The sequence below is a fragment of the Myotis myotis genome, unplaced genomic scaffold, assembly GCF_014108235.1.
Source record: "Myotis myotis isolate mMyoMyo1 unplaced genomic scaffold, mMyoMyo1.p scaffold_m19_p_16, whole genome shotgun sequence".
In the NCBI taxonomy this organism is placed as follows: domain Eukaryota; kingdom Metazoa; phylum Chordata; class Mammalia; order Chiroptera; family Vespertilionidae; genus Myotis; species Myotis myotis.
In genome coordinates this window covers 9,874,420-9,899,929 of record NW_023416320.1, presented here as the reverse complement: position 1 = coordinate 9,899,929, position 25,510 = coordinate 9,874,420, and the positions used below count along the sequence as shown (strand labels likewise).

Genomic DNA, 25,510 nt, shown 5'->3' with positions numbered 1-25,510 from the left:
GAAGAAGAAAAAAAACCTATTCCTGAGGAAGTCTGTAGACCATCAGACATAGGCAGGGGCACAGATACAGCATGAAGCAAACTACCCTTAACCAAAAACCTTCAACATTATTTGAAATAGATGTCACTTAAAACATTAGAAGTGATTAGAAAAATCTGTTTATGAAGTAAATCTTTTCCTATTGGCTTCTTTTATAAGCTCACATTTTGTCTTTTCTCCATCTCATACACACAATATAGGTATTACAAAAAATTTACACTATAATCTGTCAGTGTTTCATGCTAAATATATATGTGTATGTATGCATAACATAAATAAATAAATAAATAAATAAATAAATAAATAAAGAACGAACTTCTGAGACAGAATGAGTGTATAGATGTAGATGTGAACAAAACCAACTCCATATCTGTGTCCTGGATTTCATTTCCTTTTTAAGTTTCATGCTGTGACCTCTGACTAATGTCATTGTTCTTAACAAGCAGCATATCAAAGCCTTCTAGTTGATGATTATCTGTGTTCCTTAAAATGTAGCCATAATATTTTTGTGAGCAACAGCCAGAATCGCATGACAACTGAGATAAATATCAAACTGGTAACAGTATTGAGTTTAAGCAACCATCTATCACAAGGCTACCAGGAGGCATGGCCCCTTTGTCTTTTCAATCACGAGAACACGAATTATACTATAAAAAAAGTACTGTGTAGGGTTTGGTAGTGAAGAATAATTTGTGCAAAACTGCTGGGCCATCTGTTCACTTTGGCCCAATCTTCCCCTAGTAAATTACCCTAACATAAATTCTGGTATATTCTATGAAGTTGTTGCCTTCATCTTAAGCAAAGTAGAATTATATTCCTATTTCAAAAATCTTCCTTGATGATTTCAATTTTGGGTAGCTAATGTCTAATTAGATCTGTTTAAATCAGGGTTGGGCAACATCCAGCCCATGGGCCGTATAAGACCCTTGAAATCATTTGGTCTGGTCCTGCCAAAGCATTAGGGGTGAATTAATTAAATGTTTGATCAAATATAGCAGGCTAATTTTTAAGTTGATAATTTTGTATGGCCCTCAAATGTTGTTATATCCAAATGGCCCTGGAAGAAAAAAGGTTCCCCACCCCGTTTAAATCACCTTAACCTCATGATGATGAGGCGGATAGGGTTCTTGTAGAAATACTAATGCCTACTCTTTTTCTAGTTGTTTACTTGCATTATTATCATCTGCAATCTGTAGCTTCTGGGTAGACTGTTTACTAAAAGTTTAAACTGGGTAATATAATCAATTAACCCATGGAATTGAGCACACATATGTTGCAATCTGTCAGGATATGCTATAAGCAAAGAACCAATGAGTACTTTTTCAACTGTAACTCCCCATTCTTCTCGGAATCCCTCCCATATAGTGTCTTACTGCCCCATCTAACATCCCAAATGAGGGTTTCGATGACTGGTCACATATAAGATGAGTAAAGCTTACTTTGCTTTTCCAATATAAAACTAAGTACACCTAGAAAATCGTATATATTTTTTTCCCTTCATCCCAATGGATCTTCCTGTATACTCCACTTTGGAGACCAGGGTCCTAAAAGCACATGCTAAAGTAGTTCTAAGACCAAGAGTAATTTGTTCTCAAATTCATAGAACTTAAAATATCACAAAATTTAAAGCTGGTCATCAAAGAAAACACACAAAAATGACTTCCATAATTAAGCACATCCTTTACCTTTAGCTTCTTAACATGAATGAATATTCCTAAGACTAGACCAGTGATGGCGAACCTATGGCACGCATGTCAGAGGTAAAACGCGAACTCATTTTTTCTGGTTGATTTTTCTTTGTTAAATGGCATTTAAAAATATAAAATAAATATCATAAATATAAATCTTTGTTTTACTATGTTTGTAAATATCAAAAAATTTCTATATGTGATACGGCACCAGAGTTAAGTTAGGGTTTTTCAAAATGCTGACATGCCGAGATCAAAAGGTTCGCCATCACTGGACTAGACAATACTCAAAATGGAAGTATTATCACTTATTAGAGTGGCAAAAGATATATGTTGGCAGCAAAAGTAGATCTACTCAAATGGCCAACTGCTCTCTTAGCTGATTTTGCTATTTTAAACAATGGCAAAGTATAAAGAAAGGCAGGGCAGTGCTCAATTCACGCTGAAAAGATCAACATAGGGAGTAAGACCTAATATTTGTATAACATCAAAGCTATCACAAAAGGGATACTGTAAAAATTTCAAATGACACTTTATTTTGCAATTAGCTACTTAACACACAAGGTAAATAGGTTCTGTATGTAATCCTTAGTCAATTTATTAATTCTCTATTCTGGAAAGTACTGGTACTCAAATTTTTGGTGAACTGACATCTATAATATTTATAGCTTCATACTCACTTAAAGTCTGCTGATAAAGTCAGGTGTAATAAAGGAAATGGAGCATGAAAAAATAGGAATGCTGAGTATTTTCTAAAAGTTAGAAATGAATTATTATGATGCTTTCGTCTGCAGGCTAGTGGCTGGTGTATAATGTTTTTCACTAACTCATAGCAAAACTGTTCTGTTTTCTGAGATTTTTGTCCTATTTTCATTGTGTCAAAATTCTTTTTGTAATGATGACATGATTTTTAAAAACGTACCTGACAAAATTAAAAATTGTTACTCAGTGAAATTTATTTTGAACACCGAGCAATTGCCACTTTAAAAGTCTGAAAACCATTGCTTTAGAATTTCATCCACTTTCTGCTTCAACAAATATGGCAAGTCCCTATTTTATATTGCTCCAGATTTTGGCACTACTTATTTTCCTCACTTGTCTCAAACATGTAGATGAGTTGAGCATGGTTAAATTGCAAAAAAATAGATGGTTCAAGGGGCATACTATTTACATTTCTCTATCTATACCAGCAATTCTCAATCTTAGTAATCTGGTGGCACAATGTCAGGATGAAATTAATTATGAAATGCATCACAAATCTTGCCCTTGCTGGTTTGATTCAGTGGATAGAGCATTAGCCTACAGACTGAATGGTCCTGGGTTTGATTCCAGTTAAGGCAGTGGTTCTTAACCTTCTGGCCCTTTAAATACAGTTCCTCATGTTGTAACCCAACCATAAAATTATTTTCATTGCTACTTCATAACTATAATGTTGCTACTGTTATGAATCGTAATGTAAGTATCTGGATGGTCTTAGGCAACCCCTGTGAAAGGGTCGTTTGACCACCAAAGGGGTTGCGACCCACAGGTTGAGAACCGCTGAGTTAAGGGCGTACCTTAGTTGCAGGCTTGATCCCTAGGGGCGCATGTGGGAGACAACCAATTGATGTATCTCTCTCACACTGTTGTTTCTCTCTCTGTCTCTTCCCCTCCTTCCCACCTTCTCTAAAAATCAATGGAAAATATCCTTGGGTGAGGAGAGGATTAACAAAAACAAACCCCCCAAAACAAACAAAAAAAGGCATCACAAATCTTTTTAAAAGTACAATGGTTTGCAACTGATTATCCCCTTTGGGGAGGGGTATAATTTAAACTACAGTCAAGATTATTGTACTCACTACTATTCTGATACATTTTCCTGAATGGAAGTAAAAAGAATTGCAGTCCGGCCCGTGTGGCTCAGTGGTTGAGTGTCAATCCATGAACCAAGAGGTCACACATTTGATTTCTGGTCAGGGCACATGCAGGGTTTCAGGCTCGATCCCCAGTAGGGGGTGTGTAGGAGGCAGCCAATAGATGATGTTTCTCTCTCATTGATGTTTCTATCTTTCTATCCCTTTCACAACCTCTGTAAAAGAAAAAAATCAATAAAAAATACATTAAACACACACACACACACACACACACACACACACACACACACACACACACAGAGTTCAATTGCAGGTGCGGGGAAATGCCCACAACTGTCATTTTTTTTTTTTTACCTCTTTTTCCTTACCCTGGTTAGTTATTTTCTTCCACAGCACTTATCACCATCTGACAGGAGAGAATATATTTGCTTTTTTTTTAGCTGTTTGCCCCACTAGACTTCATGAGAATAGTGACTCCTTTTTCAGCCATTTTATCCTGTTCAGCTGTTATATTCCTACTGCCTAGAATAGTACCTCGCACATAGAAGGCATTAGATTAACATTTGGTTAATCAATGAGAGCCTAAACCTACACTGTATTACATATAGCCCTGTCTGTCCAACTCTCACTATCTCCCCAAATAAAACCTCTGAGCTATTACATTTTTATACCTGATCCAACATCCAAGTCATTAAATTACTTAAATGTTTGGTGTGAGCTCATAAGTATGGCACACCACACATGTTATGATATCAACTCACAATCTTAAAAAATGTACAAGAAACCTTTCTTAGGAGCTCATTTTACCTAGCCCTGGAACACTTTTCTATATGTGGTTCTCATCTTTTCAAAAGCCTAATAAATTAATTCCACTTGGAGATCCCTTCTCACCTCAATCTTAGCATGTTTAAAACCAAATTCACTGTATTTCAATCCCCTCTTGCCACTTGCTGCCTGATACAACCATCACTGGTCTAGAGCAGAAATTCTGGTTTACGGCAGAAGTTCTGGTTCTCGTCTCAGTTTTGCTATTTGTTAGGAATTTAGACAAAGAAGTTTAGGGATAGAAATAAGGTTTCTTTGTTAAGGTATTCCTTCCTTTATATAATACTATGTTGTTTACCTTAAAGGGGACCTTGAAAATTAATTCCTTGGGTGTATAACTAAGAAATCACAAAGCTATAGACTGTCACAAGGGAGCCTAAGAAGCCGAGAGTCCAAGAGCTAGAGAACCAGACCACACCAAAGCACTCCAGATAACATTTTAATGAATCCAAAAGACTTTATTAGGAATTTAAAACAGGGATTCAGCAAAAAGGGGCCAGATAGTTAATATTTTAGGCTTTTCAGACTATAAGGCCTCTCAACCACTGAATTTTGCTATTGTAGTGCAAAAGTAGCCACAGTGTAGCTGTGTTTTCCACACTTTCAAAAATAGGCAGAGAGCTGTAAAAAGAAAATTTTACCTTTTGTGACAGCATGGATGGATCTGGAGAGTATTATGCTAAGTGAAATAAACCAGTCAGAGAAAGACAAGTACCATATGATTTCACTCATACATGAAATTTAATGAACAAACTGAACTACCAAGAGAAATAAAGATAGCTAGACTCATAGATAGAGAGCAGGTAGACAGCTCTGGTGGGGGTAGAGGTGGTGTTGGGGTGTGTGTGGAGGGATTGAGGGGAAAAAAAGAGAACTCATGGACAACAGTGTGGTGATTGTGGGTAAAGGGGGTGGGCGGAGGAGGAAGAGGGCGGAGAGGGAATAAATGGTGATGGAAAAATAAAGTAAAATAAAATAAAAATAGACAGAGAGCCAGAATGGCCAGCAGATCATAGTTTGCCAATCCTTAATTTTAAAACTATAGCTTCTGGACTGTATTATGGAAGGTCCAATCCAAATGTATATAAGCTCTCTGAATGTAGGTATTCTCTATTTTGCTAAAAGCTGCTATCACTTATGCTTAACTTAATTCAAAATAATTATAATAAACTAATTACATATTGTATGGCTATACATAAACAATTATATTTTTCAAACAAAAAACATTTTAGCGAGAAGAATTATCTTTTTTTTTTTTAGTATATTTTTATTGATTTCAGAGAAGAAGGGAGAGGGAGAGAGGTAGAAACATCAATGAAGAGAAAGAATCATTGATTGGCTGTCTCCTGCACGCCCCCTACTGGGGATCAAGCCTGTAACCTGAGCATGTGCCCTTGACTGGAATCAAACCCAGGACCCTTCAGTCCGCAGGCCGACGTTATATCCACTGAGCCAAACCACCTAGGGCTGCAATTATCTTTAATGTCTGGCATCATAAGAGACAGCTGGATTCACATATCTGCTTTGCATTCAATTTACAGATGTTATTTGATTGAAGCACATGAAGAAAATCTGGCTACACAGGATATGGAAGCAACCCAAGGGCCCATCAATAAACAAGTAGATAAAACAGCTGTGGTACATATATGCAATGGAATATTACTTAGCCATAAAAAATTATGAAACCCTACCATTTATGACAGCATGGATGGACCTAGAGCAGTGATGGCGAACCTATGGCACACGTGTCAGAGGTGACACATGAACTCATTTTTTTGGTTGATTAATCTTTGTTTTACTATGGTTGCAAATATCAAAAAATTTCTATATGTGACACGGCACCAGAGTTAAGTTAGGATTTTTCAAAATGCTGACACGCCGAGCTCAAAAGGTTCGCCATCATTGACATAGAGGGTATTATGTTAAGTGAAATAAGTCAGTTAGAGAAAGACAAATACCATATGATTTCACTTATATGTGGAATCTAAAGAACAAAATTAATAAACAAAATTCAAACAGACTCATAGATATAGAGGACAGACTGATGGTTTCCAGAAGGAAGGAGTTGAGGGACTGGATGAAAAAAGTGAAGGGAATAAGAAGTACAAAACAGTCATGGGGATGTAAAGTACAACATAGGAAATGTAGTCTATAACAATGTAATAACGATGTATGATGCCAGGTGGTACTGGAAATATTGAGGGAACACTTTCTCTTATAAGTACCACGCGCTAACCGATTGCGCCACTGGAGCTCCTGGAAATATTGAGGGAACACTTTGTAAAGTATATGTTTGTCTACCTGAAACTAATCTGTATATATAAAAGGCTAATATGCAAAGTGTCCCCTCAGGAGTTTGACTGGGAGACTAGGAGTTTGATTGCTCACTATGATGTGTGCTGACCACCAGGGGGTGGCTTAGAACAAAGGAAGGCCCTGGCCAGCAGCTGGGGAAGGAAGGCCCTGATTGGCCCTGATCGCCAGCCAGGTCTAGGGACCCTACTGGTGCACAAATTTCATGCACCGGGCCCCTAGTACAAAATATTATTGAATGTACTGTACCTGAAAAATTAAAAACAAACAAACACAAAAACTAGCTACATACACATAAATATGTAATTGGAAAAGGGAGGCGTATTTGAATAGTTTTTTCAAATAATTGTGATATTATTTGACATTACAAAGATTAGTGGTTGCCAAGAGCTGGGGCTAAGGAATAAAGGGAAAATGGGGAGCAAGAGCAAATGGAGACAAGATTTCTTTCTGGGAAGAGGAAAATGTTCAAAAATTAAGAGATTGTGGTGATAGCTGCACAATTCTGCAAATACACTAAAATTGTGCACTTAAAAAGTAAATTTTACTACCATAAAATATCTAAAAATAAAGGTGTTTAACAAAAAAGAAAAATAACCAATGTGTCTAGAGCTTAGAGAGGGCAAGAAATAAACAAAGAAATTTGAACCACAGGCAGGCCTTTAGGTTATGCTCAGATTGTGGAGTAAAAGCAATAGGAAGTCATGAAGGATTTTAGGTTGAAAAAGAACAAAGTATTACACCAAAACCTGTCAGTTGGTAGTTTCTTAAAAATTGTTGCAATGTGGAATCTGAGACTGCATCAACAAACTTTCCATACTCTATTACATTAATATCCATTGGTCTATCTTGCACTTTGAATGAATCTTTTAAACTTGCCTGAGTTTGTAATATGCAAGCATTGGTCATTTGGAAAATATTGGTTCACTGAGTATATATACATCTCCCAAAATGTTAAAACATTCCATTACGCACAATTTTTCTTTTCTTTTCTTTTCTTTTTTTTTAGTATTTTATTGATTTTTTTTTTACAGAGAGGAAGGGGAGGGATAGAGAGCTAGAAACATCGATCAGTTGCCTCCTGCACACCCCCTACTGGGGATGTGCCCGCAACCAAAGTACATGCCCTTGACCGGAACAGAACCTGGGACCCTTCAGACCCTTCAGTTCACAGGCCGATGCTCTATCCACACTGAGCCAAACCAGTTAGGGCACAATATTTTTTGAAAAATCACATTTGTTAATATCATAACTGATCTCATCAGAAATTCTTTAAGTATTGGTATGTTGTCAAGTTCATGATGGTGGATATAAATTTTCCAAATTTGTAATTTTCACTTGGCAACAAATCATTTTATCATTTGTAACAAATACTATCAGTTGTTTGAAGTGACAGGATTGTATTTTTGAGAAAATGTCTGCAAATATCCAAGTCTAAATAGCATGGCTTATCAGTTGTCCTTTCAAGTAAAAGTGAAGTAACATAATGGAGCTGCTAATCCAGCTTGCAACTTAATTGTACAAATGTTTTTTCCAGTACCCAGCATACTTTGTACATACTTACCATTTCATCATATAGAATAATTAACCCTTTGCGGTCGTTTGTCTACTCTCAGCCACCAAAGGTTTTTTACCGTTCAGGTCGTATGTCTGTTCTCAGCCACCACAGCAAGGAACCGTTCGAATCTTAACTCTATTCATTCATGTATCAGTTCCTAATTTCTCTGAAAGCTCTTAAGTGTCTAAGCGACCTTGTCATGAACCAAAACATTGCCCCGACAAATCGGAGATATTGAAACTCAATATAAACAAACGCGGTTGTTCCACACTCGCCATGCAAAACACTGTGGCGAGTCAGATGCCTTTTGAGAGTGAAGAAATCGACAAGCTTCGGAGATACTTCGCAGAATTTCAAATAAAGCTTTACAAATTACGTTTAACTGTAATTAGGCATTCTCGCTTGCTAAGATATTTCAAAATAATACTCCAAAACGGCAAAAAGAAAGTTACCGAAAGAAGTGTACTGTGAATCTGAAAGTAACGACGAAGAGTTTTATTTTGGCACCTTGAATACTGACTCTGATGTAGAAAGTGATAACATTTGTAGTGATTCTACTAGTAGTGACGTAGTTCCAAAAAAGAATTAATAAATCTTGTTTATCCTTCATAATCTTGCATGTTATGTATCACTGCTCTTTCAATGGAAATTAATTCCGACCAGTACGACACCCATGTCCAAATTTAATACGACCGCAAAGGGTTAAAAGCAAGTATTCAAAGGTCAAGATTTATAAAACTAATAATTATTTTCAATGCGTCATTAAGGACACTCAAGTGAAACTGGCATTTATTTCTTTTTACTATAAGTGGATTGCAGTAAAGCAAACCACTATTAGTAGTTTGATGTCACTGCCTTGATTTGTGCTAAGGAGTCAGCAGTTTCATCCACTATTGCTTTTGCACCATTAGTGCAAATATCAAAATAAAAAAGGCAAATAATGTCTAAATTATTATAAAAACTAGAGGCCCAATGCACGAAATTCGTGCAAGAGTAGGCCTTCTTTCCCCCGGCTGCCAACACCGGCTTCCTGCCGGCACCCGGGACCCCAGCTTCCCTCCAGTTGCCAGCACCCGGGACCCCAGCTTCCCTCAAGTTGCCGCCCACCCACTGCAGTCTGCCGGTGGCCTGGGCCTCCCTCTGCAGGGCAATCATGGGGTGATGGCCAGGCCCCTGAACAATTGCATTGCACCTGCGTTGGCTGGCCTGGCACCAGTGGGTGTCATAGCGTGGTCCCGATGGTCATCGGATGGTCGTTCTGCTGTTTGGCTGTTTGGTTGATTTGCATATTACGCTTTTATTATATAGGATAGTTTTGTTTTCTGTGACCCCCTTCTCAGGAGTCCACAGACCACACTTAGAACTGCTGCCTCATGAAGATTGAGGTGTATTACTTATTAGCTTTGTGATCTCCGGCAATTCACTAAACTTTTTAATGAGCTGGGAAAAAAAAATTACCCCCCTCACCAAGTTGTTAATCAGGGTTAAGACAGATGAAAGCATTTTGTACACCATACAGCATCATAAAAACGTAAGAGCTCATTAATACATATAATGAATGATATCAGTATTTTAGTGGAAACCACTGACATTATCCCGAACAACCTTATGGAGACCACATTTTATATATTTTTGCTTCTGCTGTTTCTGCTTCCAGCAATCTTTACACTTTTATCTTAATTCAGACCCTTACAAACACAGATGTAAGAATTATTTGTTAATCATACATGTTGTGCCAGGCTTTACATCCTGATACACCCAAAATCTGTATGTAAGATTTATCTATCCCCACTGCACCCTGAGTAGTCAATCTTGTCTAGGGCTTTCCCTGGAGTATGTCTGAATATGTTCTTTTGACTCAGCTGAATAATGTCTGATTGTGTTCATTTGTTTCTCTCTCCTGCCAAAATTGGTCTTACCCCTTATACTTACTGAAATACCATCCCATCCTTAAGAGTCCAATTAGTCAATCTTTTGGATACTCAGATAGGATAATCTAACTCCTCTGAATACCTGACACTCAGTGCCTTGATACCTGATCTCTCTCTTGTGCTTGTTTTCCCTTAATTAGACAGCAATCTCTCTGAGGGTAAGTACATCTTACATTTCTCTTTAATCCCCTTCAGCATCTAATAGCACAACGCATTCAGTCTGAATCATGGCCCTATGTGTACTCTGCTATATCAATGAAGCATCGACCTTCATATCCAAATAAAGACCTTTACAGAGCCAAGATCTGTAACTCTTGTCATATGTAATTTTCAGACATTTTATCTATGAACCTTACTCAACTGATAGGACAAAGTGTTCACTATCACAGCTTAGAGTGCAATTATTTACTGTCTGGGCAAATTGTACTCCTCAAAGTGCCCAAGATGTGGCTTTGAGAGAAAAACAAATATACAATAATGTATATTATGATAAATAAGTACATCTAAGATAATGTTTGTTTACAAAGAAAAATATGAAGTCTAGAAATATCACTTATTTTAAACACACAACAATATAGTGCAATAGCATTAAAAACTACCTGAAACGAGTCTCACTTGGACTGAACCAAGTTAAAAAGCATAAATTCAAGATTCAAGATGATCAACAGGAACACTAGCCATGAGTTGTAGCGTTTATTATGCAGAAAGTGAAAAAAATAGGCAACAAACCCAAAGTAGAAGCTTTGTTCTGAAAGAGCAACAGCAAATGAGAGGAGGTACTGTCAAAGGATTAAAAAGCGCGCGGGCTCTCATATCAGGATGAGTGGGTTCAAATCCTAGTTCAGAAACTGAAATTAGTGAAACCACAAAACCCTTCTATGCTTCAGAGCCCTTATCTTACAAAACGGGTGATTATTACCTACCTAACAGGTTGTGGATCAGAAATAATGCAGAGCAGTAAAAAGCACAGACTTTGTAGTCAGATGGGTCTGGGTTAGAACGAACTATACTTTTATTAGCTTAGGGTAATTTAAGCCTCAGGTTTCTTATTTGTAAGACAGGTGTAATACTGCCGCCTCAGTGCTCTTGTGAGGATACATAGAGCAGCGTGTATAACTAGTCTATAAAGTCTTAAAAGTACACCCAATAAATGCTCAATAACTCGTCCCTACCAGATATATGTAAATATATTCACACATATACATGTACCTCACCTTACACAATGCCTGCCACATTATAGATACTTAACAAATGTCAACTGTTATAATTATTTCCTATCACAAATTTCAGAATATAAACTTCAAACTGGTTTTACATCTGATACACCCAATCTATATATGATTAATCAATCAGAGTTAAATGGTATTTCATTCATTAGTCCAATTACAAATTTTCCAGAATAATTCAGAGTGGAAGCAGAGGTAAGTATAAAATGCTTATTAGTAGAGAGAAAGCCCAGGAACAAGGAAACACTAAATGGTAGAAGGATAATTCCATATTGAGCATATAAACTATTCATGGTATAAAGTCACAATCCCTAAATTGTATGCTTATTTGTTAATACAGTCATTTACTATTTATTTTTCTCCCAAAGACAAAGTTAGACATAAATGTAATTCTTTCCCACAACTACCCTTCATATTAAGCCATCCTACCTGCAGCTATCTTAGCCCTAGGCCAATTTCACTAGGTTACAGGGAGAGAACTGATTTCATCTGTTCTTCAGTTATTTTGAAAATGCAAGCATTAAGAAACTGTAGCAACTATTTCATTTCACTATGCTACAGAGCTGGAGCTGCACCCTGGTTCTTAGAAATCAGTTACCTATCTGTAATTGTTTTTTCTGAGAAGGAGTTATGCATGTACAGGGTTAATAAAAAATGGAGAGGGGGAGTACCAAAAGGAATTAAATGGAACATCTTTCTTCCACAACAGAAGGAAACACTGTTAACAGTTTCTTGTATGTTTTGCCTATTCACAAACTAAATTAAGTCAAATAAAACGGTCAGTTCTAACACTGACCATTTTAAATAAAATGCCAGGATTTGTTAGACTGTCTTATTTGAAAACTTAGGGTGCACATCCAAACATTTTAATAATAACCTGAGTACAGAGCATTTTCTTTTGTTAAAAAAGTCAAACTGTCAAAATAGAAATCTAAAACAATACCAAAGGACAATTTTGCTAAGCTTTTTATGCCAGAAATGCACTAACAAAGGTAATACAATTTTGTTTTCAAATAAGAGGTATATTACATATCTGGAACCTTCACCACCTATCCATTCGCTCTGATAAATTTAGATCTTTGGTTTTCCTTGAAGGGGGAGTGGGTAACATCTACAATTTTGTGAAAAAGAAAAGCATAATATTTTTTACATGTCACTCTCTTTATTTAGAGCCTTGCATCTAATTTTATATGCTCCCAAACTTACCTTTTCATTTTTCTTATCTGTCTCTAATGGCTGCTTTGCTGTTACACTTCGAGGAGTTCGGACAACTTCTTCCTCAGCCACTTCAACAGTCCGTCCATTTGGCTGCATAAGGAACAGAAAAAGATGCTTGTTATCAAATTGCTTGGCAGATCAAACCAAAGATTTATATTTAGAAAAAAGAATATACTACAATCAAATTCTTCCCCCAACCCAAATTAAAAAGGTTTCTGTCTGGCCGTAGGGATTCAGTTGGTTGAGTGTGCACGGAAAGGTTGCTGGTTCGATTTCCAGTCAGGGCACATCCTGGGTCTTGGGTTTGATTCCCCCGTTGGGGCATGTATGGAAGGCAACTGATTGATGTTTCTCACATGGATGTTTCTCTTTCTCTCTAAGCATGTCCTTGGGTCAGGATTAAAAAAAAAAAAAAAAAAAAGGTTTTTGTATAGCCATGTTATCTAATACTTGATGGACAATTTACTAACCCAATAACTGTGTTTTATAATATAACAATAAACTTATAAACAAAATTCTGTACCGCAAATATATTTTCTGACCTCACCCAGGTATCAGCCCCTTGAACAAAAAATAATGGCATGGCCCTAACCGGTTTCGCTCAGTGGATAGAGTGTCGGCCTGCAGACTGAAAGGTCCCAGGTTCGATTCTGGTCAAGGGCATGTACCTTGGTTGCGGGCACATCCCCAGTGGGAGGTGTGCAGGAGGCAGCTGATCGATGTTTCTCTCTCATCGATATTTCTAACTCTCTATTCTTCTCCCTTCCTCTCTATAAAAAAATCAATAAAATATATTAAAAAATAAATAAATAAAAATAATGGCATGAAAGCAGGAAAAAGAACTCAACTGTATTTGCACTCTGACCACTATGCATCTGTGTAGTCTCAGAATATTTCACTCATTATCCTTTTTTTACATCTTATTTCTACATCTATAAAATGATAGGTCTGATCCATTCTAAAGCCACCCAACTTTTTCACTAAGGGGCCAGACAGAGCCATAGATGACACATAAATGAGTATGACTATGTCCCCCCAAAACACAGGCGGAGGGCCAGAACTGGTCCATGGACGATACTTTGTTGGCCTCTATATTAGGTAATCCCTAATGTTCCCTGTAATTCTATAATCTAATGGTGCTACTGTTCTGGGATTAGAAGTTTTTACAGCCCTATCCGGTTTGGCTCAGTGGATAGAGCATCAACCTGCAGATTGAAGGGTCCTGGGTTTGATCCCGGTCAAGGGCACATGCCAGGGTTGCGGGCTTGATCCTCAGTATGGGACGGGCAGGAGGCATCCAACCAATGATTCTCTCTCATCACTGATGTTTCTATCTCTCCCTCTCCTTTCCTCTCCGAAATCAATAAAAATACATATTAATAAAAAAGAAGCTTTTGTAAACCCACTGCCATAGCTTAAAAAGGCTACTTCAGCTTTCCTGACACTCCTAAAATAAAATGATAGCACTTAAGAGGTGTTCATGAATAGAATTAAGTATGTAAATACCAACTTTGGCTTCTAATCATAATCACTAGGGTGTTTTTTTTTGGTTTTTTTTTTTTGTGTGTGTTTTTTTAAATAAGCATTTCTGAGCCCACTCTCCCCTATTTAAATTCAGGAATGTGAAGAATGGGACCCAGGTATCTAACTTTTCTTTCTGGGTACTACTACTTTTTTCACTTGCCCATTCTCCTCATATTCAGAACAGTAAGTTAGTAAATCAATATATTAGTTTCAACTGCTTTATTTCCAGTTCTTCAGAATAGACTTCTATCAGATTACTAATTATAGCAGAGCTATACTAAAAAACAACAACATGAATGTTCAGTTTCTATAATGTGACATTATCTGCATTTGTAGGAAATTATCAGGAACTAGAGGCCCCGTGCATGAATTTGTGCACCAGTGGGGTCCCTCAGCCTGGCCTGCAGGATCGGGCTGAAACCGGCTCTCCAACATCCCCTGAGCAGTCCTGGATTGTGAGAAGGTGCAGGCCAGGCCGAGGGACCCCACTGGTGCACGATCAGGGCTGGGGAGGGATGTGGGAGGTTGGCCAGCCTGGGAGGGACTGTGGGAGGGCTCTAGGGCGTGTCCGACCCATCTCACTCAGTCCCAGTTGGCTGGACCCCAGCAGCAAGCTAACTTACCAGTCTGAGCATCTGCCCACTGGTGGTCAGTGCACGTCATAGTGAGTGGTTGAGCAATCTTAGCATATCATTAGCATATTACGCTTTGATTGGTTGAACGGACGACCAACCAACCAGACACTTAGCATATTAGGCTTTTATTATATAGGCTATGCAGTTGGAAAAGGAGACCATTAATATTCTAAAGCCCAATCTATAAGATTCCCAAAGACTTATAGCAGAAAAATCAAAACAAAAGCTGTCTTTTAGCTGATTAAATTCCTAATTAACCCAAATTTAATCTGCTGGGTCTTAAGCAACATTAATAAAAGCCCTTGGATTTTAGAGTCTTCTTTTGGAGGAAAGCCAGCTCTTCAATTGTTTACAAGGTAATTTGAGTGGTAAAAACTCTTTGTGTGTGTGTTACCCGTTTAAATCTTGGCTACCACAGACAGACAGAAAGCATGAGTGAGGACCCTTTTTTTGCATCTGCACTGGAGTCTAAGCACCAGACAGTAACTGCTTCAGGTCTGTCAAATAGATGCATTTTAAACAACTTGTAAAGTCAGATAGCTAATGCCACAATCAGGTCTCCTCACTCTTCCTTCTAATTTTCTTCTGTGCTCTTTTGCCATTTTAATGCTGCCTATTCTAATCTCTGAGTATATGTATGTGGGAAGGTGTGGGAATTGGGAGGAGAGGCAGTGCACAAAGAAAGGTAAGAAGCTCCAAAAAGGAGTTTGGACTTAGAGCCATATCCACATCAGGAATATAAAACTATAATTCTGCTTCCCAATATTACCATCTTACTTGTCAATTTTCATGCTATTTCTTAGTTCATACTATCCTCTCTAGCCAGGCCTACTTTTTTTGATTTCTTGTTCTATGCAAGCCTTGCCAACTGAACTATCTTGCAGCTCCAACTGAAGTTTCCCATCTCTTTTACTGGCAGCTCACAAAGCTTACATCTGCAAACACTTCATTTAACTAATCCATTCAGGAAACTCTTCATCATAGTCACTTATATAGCACCTCCATTTTACTCATGACAATGACTGCACTGAGTCATTTAAATTTACTAACTGCTAAAAAGTGAGAAATTAGGTGGTTAAAAACTATCTTAACCTATTAAAATATTCAATGCAATTCCTTTGAGAAAAACTGTGAACACTGTTCTTTCAGCCTCCCAGGTAAAAGATGAAACAATCTTTCCTTTTAAACAAATATACAAAGTCTGAGGTCCTCAATCAGTGAAAAGCAGTGGGAACACTTTCCATTTCATAGGCTTTGGAATGATAGGCAAGCCAAACCCTGTGCCAATTTTACTTCCTTCTTTGCAACATCAACTTATGTAAAGGCTATAACTGTAGTGGTTCTCTCTGGTTTATGCAGATATCCCAATTTTTCAATAGCTCTTGGGCTTTATATAGCTCTCATAATTACTGGGATTCCATAAGTCATCAGCAACTCCCCACAATGGCTGACACCATAATAACCCTCCTATCCCAAGAGTAAAGTCAACAGAATTCTCCAGTAGCAGGAAAAAGGACACACCATAGTGGTGGAGCCTCTCCTATTCATTGGCAACATTAACCTGTCCTTTTATTCTGCCACTAACTGGTTAAGAAGGCCTTGTCCTGGAAAATTATTAACCATATTTAAATTAGCATATCCCCAAATGAAAGCATATTATGTGAATCTGCTCACATGAAAAGCAACTAATTGCCAAACAACACTTCAAATACAATGTGACTGCCAATTAAGGTTTTATTTTCTCTGATCATGGAGTCTTAAAATATATGGTGTTTGTACAGATTAACCATTACACAGGCCTCTCATTGTACCTAGTTTTAAAATTTTTTGAAAACTGAGGTGCTCCCCTCTGGGGCCAACCAAAGTTAATTTCATATATAGCACACAATCTACATTTTATTTTATATATATGTTTTAGTTGATTTCAGAGAAGAAGGGAGAGGGACAGAAACAATAATGATGAGAAACATTAATGATGAGGATCACTGATCAGCTGCCTCCTACACGCCCCCTACTGAGGCCTCAGCCCACAACTTGGGCATGTGCCCTTGACTGGAATGGAACCCAGGACCCTTCAGTCCGCAGGCTGACACTATCCACTGAGCCAAACCGGCGAAGGCCACAATCTATATTTTAAATGAGACCACCTAAGAATGTCCTTCAAATATGGTAAAATCAACCAGTAACAGAAAATTACCATTTCTTATATGGATAAACTCTAGTTTTAAGTACATAAATACCAGGCACTGACTGGGCTAGGGACCCTCAGGGAACAAAGACATATGACAGAAATTTGCCTTCCAGGAGTTTGAAAGTTCAGAAGACTAAGAAGAGATTCTTAATAGACTTATACTCCATTTGAGCAGCCTTTACAATATTTGTTAAACTGGTTCTAAATTGCAAAAGAATCTATATCTAAGGTAAGCACATATAAGTTTTAACATTTGATGTCTAAAATGAAACCATTCAAATCCTGTTTCAAAGGAGGCCTACTACTAGTATATGGTGACAGAAGATGATTTGACTTTGGGTGGTTGAGCACACAAGTGCAATATACTTATCTTCCATCACAGAAATGTACACTTGAAGCCTATATGATCCTATTAAACAATGCCACCCCAATTACTTTAATTTTTAAAAATTCTACTTTCACTTAGTCATGTAAATTTTATTTCTAGCCACAAAACATAAAATCCATTGACTTCAAATTACTTGGAAACTTCTTAAGTTTAGAAACTAGAAGGGCAGTCTATCAACTACCAAAAAAAAAAAAAAAAAAAAAGGCACATGAAAAAACTATGGGCTTTAGAGTTGCACAAACCTGGGATTAAGGCCCACCTTCTACATTTAATCACTGTGATTTTAAGCATTTTCCTTGACTTAACCCTCAATTTCATCATTTGTAAATATGAAGAAAATATGTACTTGTCTTATATAGGTTTCTGGTGAAAATGATAGTAAATGGGAGAACATATGAAAGTATAATTTGTTTAAGAAACAGTTTCTTCCCTTCAATATCCTTTCCTCTCCAAAGCTCTGATGGCCCATATCCTTATCCTCATGTTCCAGCATTCAGCTCATTTTCATACTAACAAGCTCTAAACAAATGTTAAGTCCTGATGGTCAAGAGGGCTGAAAACGGTACGTGGATCCTTCAGGCCCAATGCTCTGGACAAATTCTTTTGGGAAGTTAACAGAATATAAATGATAAGTAAATATAGCCTTTCAGAGGCTAGAAATAGTTCAGGCTTGCTCTAGAGCAGTGGTTCTCAACCTTCCTAATGCCGCGACCCTTTAATACAGTTCCTCATCTTGTGGTGACCCCCAATTTCATTGTTACAAATTGAACATAATTAAAGCATAGTGATTAATCACAAAAACAATATGCAATTATATATGTGTTTTCTGATGGTCTTAGGCGACCCCAGTGAAAGGGTCGTTCGACCCCCAAAGGAGTCGCGACCCACAGGTTGAGAACCACTGCTCTAGAGACAGTAATAAAATGTTATCTTTCTTTTTTTTAAAAAAAGCTTGTAGTTTCATCATTTACTAAGAAAATTACATAAATTTCACTTGTGTCCATTCACTTACTACCTAGTAAGTGAACACGATAGAGTACAGTAAACCCTGGACCTTGATTTAAGGGACAAAATTTCAGATCTGCATGTCATATGTGAAAATTAACACCCTGTTAATTTTAAAATGCTTTTATCCAAGATTTTGCTTATAAGTAAACTCATGGGTTATTTTCTGTTATTAATTCACTTATTTTAAACAAATTTTAGCAAATAGGCCACATGTTGAAAGGAACACTGTAGTAATTTCGCTGACGTAAATAAATATTACATATCTACAACTATATAGTCTGCTTACTTAACTTATTTTTATTGATTTCAGAGAGAGGAAGTGAGAGAATCATCAATGATGAATCATCCATTGGCTGCCTCCTGCACACCCACTACTGGGGATCAAGCCTGCAACCTGGGCATGTGCCCTGACTGGGAATTCACCCGGGAATAGAACCGTGACCTCCTGATTCATAGGTCGATGCTCAACCATTGACCCACACCGGCCAAATGAGATGTTATTTTAACTACTCTGTTCAACATTTAGTTCAACAAATAATTATCAAAGGCCATTCATTATATGCCAGGCATATTAATCTAGTGGAGGGAAAAGATCCCAAAAAAGTAAATGGATAAATAAATAATTTACAAACTGTGAATAACTATAATAAAGGTAACATACAAGGGGTTTAGACAGAAAATAGAAGGGGATGCCTATTTCAAACAGGGTGATCAGAAAAGGATTTTCTGGAGAGGTGAGCTCTAAGGGTTGATAAAAATAGTGGGACAAGATTGTTCTACAAGTGTTAATCATAACTCATGTAAAAGCACTGGGTTGTGAAAATGTTTGAAGAACTGAAAAAAGATCACTATAGTTGGAGGTAGCAAATGAGAGGAAACTAACACAAAATCAGCTTACGAAGAAAAAGAGATACTAGGCCATAAACAAAAGAAGTTTAGATTTAAAATGCAAAAGCTACTGAAATGTTGGTTTTAGACAAGATGAGGTGATTTGTTTTTAAAAAGACTCCTTACTAGGGTGTTGAGAAAGGATTGGAGGCAGTCAACAGAAGCTACTTGTAAGCTAAGGTGGCAGTAAAATAAGTAGATTGAATATATATTTTGGAGGTAAAATTGATGGTACTTGCTGATTAAATTATGAGAAGAAGACACAAGGATGTGGGGAAATGGGAAGAATCAAGAATGATTCTGTGTTTTGGCAGGAAATTATGTTTTGGAGATGTTAAAATTTGAGACAAATGTCAGATTTCCAATTGGAGATACCAAGTATACATCTAGACATTAGGTTAGAAGAGGAGAGGAATGGTCCAGTTACAAATATTGACTAATCTACAGTTGATCCCCATAATCCGTGGATTTCATACAGGCAAATTTGTTTACTCACTAAAATTTATTCCTAACCCTAATACTTGAGGTGCTTTCCTGATCACTTTGTAGACAGCTTAAAAAAATAAAAAATAAAAAAATTTGAGTCGCCCCACAGGCAACACTCTGCCTTTTTGTTTTAGCTTTCATGAAATACAAAAAATAAACACATGAAAAAGACTAACTCTAACTGGGAAGCTAGGAAAGGCTTTATAGTAGAAGTAGCACTGTAGTTGGGCCTTTTTGAAGGATAGGTAGAAATTGGTAGACACACAAGAAGAAGGACCTTTTAATAGACGAAAATAATATAAATAAAGAGATGCAGAAGTCTAGCTAATGGTCATTCCTGTGGGGTAATGGTAAGAGATGAGGCAGATCATGAAGAGGCTTGAGTGCCATGACACAGGCTGGATTTTATTCAAAAGGTGATGGGGAAACTACCGAAAAGATGTGAACAGGAAAATCACATGATTACAGTTGGGCTTTAAAAAATTTAACTGACATGAGTGGGTACAATGGATTGGCAACAGAAACCGAAAGCAGGAAAACTAGTTAGGATCTGTTAGGACAGTCCAAGCAAAAGGTAACAAAGCCCAACTATAGGGTAGTAGCAGTGAAACTGGAAAAGAAATAATAATTATAAAAGATATTGCATACTATTAGAATGATCTATTGGCTGTAGATAGATGGACCTTACAAAATTTTAGCCCAATGAGGCAAAAAGATGGTTCATAGGACTGTTTACCAGGCATGAGGAATAGGAATAATTGTTAAAGACCAGTTATCTGAGATCTTACATCCATCTCAGATTAAGTCAAATTCTTACTGAGTGCCTGTTTAATACTCACATTGAGCTAGGTGTCATGGAAAATGCATGTAAGATAACAATGATTTCCAAAAATACCAAGAACTAAGCCTAGTGGAAAGTGCCACCCCCATCACTTTTAAATAAACTGCAATTCATGCCAGAAAAGACCTATGATAAGGTATTAGAAGATAAAAACCAACCTAATATAAGAATTAAAAAAACAACAACACCACTTATGACTCTAAAAATAAAAACAACCTACTAGAAATAAATTTTGAAAATTTGTGTTGCAAAATTTGGAGGGATTTAAGAGAAAATTAAAAATAATGGGGGGAAAATGAAGAAAATAAAACTATGGTTTACATAACTGAATCCACTTGAATAAGTGTATCCTAAAATGCCTATCAGAATGACACAGTAATAAAGAAATGGATAAGATTAAATCTGAGTGAATTTAGAAACCTCTTAATGCTATACAGTTCTTATGACCCTATTCCAGTGAGTGATTTTCAGACTAACAGGCAAGGATTTACCAAGGGAGCTTGTTAAAAATGCAGATTTCCTGGATCCATTCAGAAATTTTGAATTTACAAGATCTGTAGAGAGGCTCAGGAGTCTACAAATGTTAACAAGCATTCAAAATGACCCTACTACAAGTAGTCAGGGGTTAACACTTTGAGGAATCCTGCAGTGTTTTAACTTAACTAAGACCTTGAATTTATAAACAAGATAAGCTAAACAGAGCAAGGTTAAATGCCTTACTCAAGTTTAGATTCCCCATCTCTGCCAGGCTGACAGAGTTGGGCCTTTGCTGTTTCTTCAGCCTCTCCCACTATCCTGCTCCTGTGTGACTATGTCTTTCATTGCCACCTGGGCCCACAATGGGGTTGCATTGTTAATTTTTCTGAGTATATCTTTTCCCACAACTGGAGTAAAAAGTTCCCTAGGGAGAAACTGAGCTTTTACTTTTGTATCCCCTTCCCGGCGAAATATGAATACTGTATTCCTTTTTACAGGAATTTGCAGAGTATCCTGCTTTTCTCCAAAGTGTATGAGTACTAAAAAAAAGGGAATTTGTACTTCTTAGCCCTACAAAGCAGTGTTTTCTAACTGTGGGTCATGTCTCATACATGTGACATGTGACAATTTGGTGGGTCACAAATATCATTAAAGAAAAACAAACAGAATAGTTAGATATGTGTATGGGAGGGTACTGTAGTATAAAGATATTTCTTACTGTAGGTTGCAGTCAAAAAGGTTTGAAAGCCACAAGTTTGTAAATGCTGACAAACTCCAACACACATTTTTACCATTAAATAGACAAAAATATTTTCTCACCCAATTAACATTCAACCATTTGTTTTTTTTTCTTCCCATTCTCCACTCCCCAACGCTAATAGATTTGTTTACTCATTTCCCCTTCCTTAATTTAAATGAAAAGGAGAAGGGATATGCCCTAGGTCTGATGAGCATTTTTCACAGGAGTCTGTGTTCTTCAGATGAGTCATCTGAGCGTTATGATGCACTTCAGATGGGCTCTTGGAGCACCTCTCCATTCAAGTCTAGTCTATCTGCAATTTTAGGCGCCCCAAACAGGGCTTTGAAATTTTCACAATCCGCTTCATCTACACAGGGATGAGGCTTATTAATGCATGTGGTGTTTTTTCCCCCCCAAGATCCTCTTTCTTCATCTTGGGGCCAGGTTCTCTATTTCCACCATAACCTTACTTTCTGGTAATCCTTGATGTTCTCGACAAATTTAAACATAGCTACATATGCTCCAAATAAGTACTATTTTCTCTTCTATTACTTAAAGTTAGTATTCCTACTGTCAAAGTTGTACCCCTTTCTAGACAATGTATCTGGCATTCTCTTAATCAGCATGCAAAATGTTAGTATTTATCTAGGCCTAATAATGCCCTGTGACCTGTCAAGTCTCTAATGCAGCCTTATTCTTTGTACTATTATCATTACTTTAGTTTGCGTTCAAATCCCACTTCCTCTAACAACTTTCCTAAATGTTCCCCATGGAATTCAGTCTCCCACCCTCCAAGCCTCATTAACACTGCTCACACTTACACAGCACCTATCCGTTTATGCAATACTGGAGTTACGAGTCTGTCTCCTACACTAGTCTCCATGATTGGCTCTAAAACCTCAATGTATACCTCCTACTGTCCACCAAACACCAGAGTAAAATTTCACAGGGGGCCCTTGGCTTCACTGACTTTATTGCACTGAAAAGGCGAAGAGCTTAATTCAGTGGATCTAAAAATAGGCTAAGGAGCGGGTTCTAGTTCTGCACACCCTTCCTACTCTACTGCTCAACTGTATTTTTTTTAAAGTAAGTAAAACGATGCAACATTTAGTGGAAGAACCACGGGGAAATGGCAACAACGGACGCAGAAACAAAACCCGAGGCGCGATAAAACGGGGGGTGATGATGCTCCCTGCCTTTCTGCACGTGGTCCGGACCATCGGAGCCCGGAAACCTGTCAGCCGGCACCATTCTGCGCCGTCATCCCCGTCGACTCTCTCTCGAACCCTCCCCACGCCACTTTGCTCAACTTGCCTCCGCTGTCTCCCGGGGCCACGTCCCCCCCAAAGTACATCAGACGACCGGCTCCCGCTCGCCTGGCTCCTGCCCCGGCCCCCACCGGCCGCAGGCACACGAGTGAGCGTGGGCGACCATTTCCCTTTTAACAGCTCCTGCTAAAATGGAAGCGCCTAGACCCGGGCACCTTTCATCCCCGCCAGCCCCGTCGTTTCTGGGTCACCGTATTTATTCCCTCCCGTGGCTGCTGTCTCAACGTGACTCCAACTAGACGTCGTCTTCCGGGCGCAGTCGTCCCACCAGGTCCCACCGCCGCCCGAGGGTCCCAGGACGCGCGCAGCCGACCCGCAGGCCTCGGGGTTCCCGAAACGGCTCGACCCCCCGGGCTGTTGCATGGAAACGTACCCCGGACCGTCCAACTCCCTTCCTCGAGGCTGTCTGACCCACCCGTCCGACGCTTCCCGAGTTTCCCCCATGTCTCCCCCCGCCGCCAAGTAACGTGCCCACCGACCGCCGCCTCCCGGGGAGACAGACCCGCGTCCCGGCTCGCGACCGGCCCACCTCTTCCCTTTCCAGTCCCGGCTGGAGCGGGGGGCCCCTCGCCCCGCCCGCCCGCCGCTCCTCCCGACTTACTTTGGGCTTCTCGGGCAATTTCTTGCGATTCTTCTTCTTCTGCTCGTCGCCCCGGAGACTCTTGAGCAGGGCCAGGTCGTCGGGGGCCGAGGCCGGCGCGGCCGCCTCCTCCCGCCGGCGGGGCGGGCTCCTCCGCTTCTTGCGGGCGCCGGCGCACGCCGCGGCCCAGCCGTAGCCCAGCAGGCAGAGCAGCAGCAGCCCGAGCGCGCCCGTGCCCACCAGGATCACCCAGCCCGGGTACCGCTTCGGCTCCAGCCCCAGGTCGAGGCCCAGCTCGGTGCGCAGAAAGCCCAGGCCGACCGAGAGCATTTCTCGCAGCCGCGCCGAGCCCTCCTCGGCCTGTCGGGCCAGCTCGTCCTGCCAGCTCCGTGCAGCCATCTTCCCTCCCGTCAGAGGGACTCGAGGGATGACGCTGGGGCGCACGACGCCGCGGGAGACTCAAGGGAAGTGAGAGAGGGCCGGGCCGACGGCCTCAGGCCGAGCGCATCGCAGCCGCCCCTCGCGCCGGAGCCGGGGATCGGCCGTTGACGCCGCCGGGAGGTGCGGGGGGGCTCCCAGCTCCCCCCTCGTCAGCCTCGCTCCGCCACCGCCGGGAGGAGGGGGCGGCGGAGGGAGTGTCTCCAGTGGCGGCCGCTAAGCGGCGTCCGGGCGCCAGTGCCAGGCCGGGCTGACCTCCCTCGGCGGAACAATGGCGGCTTCGGCCGCGATCCAGCCGCGCGCGCCGGGGCGGCGGGCGAGGGGCGCGGGTCACGCGGGCGGCGGTGGGCGGGGCGGTGTGACGTAGGCGCGGGCGGGGCGGGGCGTGAGCCGCTGGGCGAGGGCGCGACTGCGGCTGTTGGCGGCGCCTCTTTCGGGCCCGGCGGAGGCGTCGGGCTCGGGGACCGGTGACGGACGGGGGCCCAGGCGGGGTTAACTGGAGGAAGCCTTCGCGGGTGGCTGGTGGCTCGGCGCTGGGAGACGTGGCGCTGCGACAGGCCAGGGGAGGGGCTCCCGGGGAAGCGGGGGTGGGGGGAATGGGGAGTGGTGGGAGGGGGGAGGAGGGTGCAGAGGGAGCAGCAGGGTGGCGGGGTCTAGGTCAAAGTCTCCCTAGCAGGGTAGGTTTTCTTCATTCTGATTCGGGGGGTGGCGCCGTCAGGGAAATGGGTGTTTTCCCTGAGTCACGGGCGGGCTGGGTGCTCCCAGCGCGGCCCAGCGGAGCCCGAGGCCGGGCCCTCGGAACAGGGCCGGGGTGTGATGCCCGGAACAGGGGGTGCCCCTCCTCGGGGCCCGCCGGCCGCGAGCTGCGGCGCTGCGCGTCCTTCCGTTCATTCATTCCGGCTCCCGGAGTTCAAAAGCTCGTGGGCGGCACTGTTTTCCTACTAATTTACAGCTTTAATTAGAAACGAGAGAATCGCATTAGAGTGTGTTTACACGTAGGAAGTGGCTGCCTTGTTGCACTTTCAGCTTTTCTACAAGACCACGAAGGAGCTGTAAAAAAAATTCTGTTTTTATAAGCTGTGTTGAAGGATAGGAGGAAATGAATTACCTTTTCAGGTTTTTAATGACCCAGATGAGGCTTTGGGATTACGTTAGGTTTCTTTTAAAATTCCATTCAATGATAATTAGCATGTAAAAAGTGTCTTAAGCGAGCTAAATAAAATACAGGCTTTCTCAAAGACTAATGAGACCTTGAACGCCAAAAGTGTGTGAGAGAGTAGCTTGACCTACTTGGCAAGTGCTGTAATGCATGTTGTGATTGATGGGTGGGAGTTTT

General features: G+C 40.2%; 1 protein-coding gene across 10 annotated transcripts in view; it reads right to left on the bottom strand.

Moving 5' to 3' along the window:
* Window positions 1-24,498, bottom strand: part of MTDH (metadherin) — a 63,722-nt gene extending 39,224 nt beyond the window's left edge. For 3 of the 10 annotated variants that reach the window (XM_036337813.1, XM_036337820.1, XM_036337823.1), the window contains exons 1-2: window positions 23,758-24,494; window positions 12,640-12,741 (exon numbers count right to left, since the gene is read on the bottom strand). In XM_036337813.1, the coding sequence (XP_036193706.1) occupies window positions 12,640-12,741; window positions 23,758-24,135 (480 nt within the window). In that variant the 5' untranslated portion in view covers window positions 24,136-24,494. Of the gene's footprint in view, window positions 1-12,639; window positions 12,742-23,757 lie in introns of all 10 variants that reach the window. The other 7 variants (XM_036337817.1, XM_036337822.1, XM_036337821.1 and 4 more) reach the window with 5 other exon arrangements.
* Window positions 24,499-25,510: the final 1,012 nt, after the last annotated feature.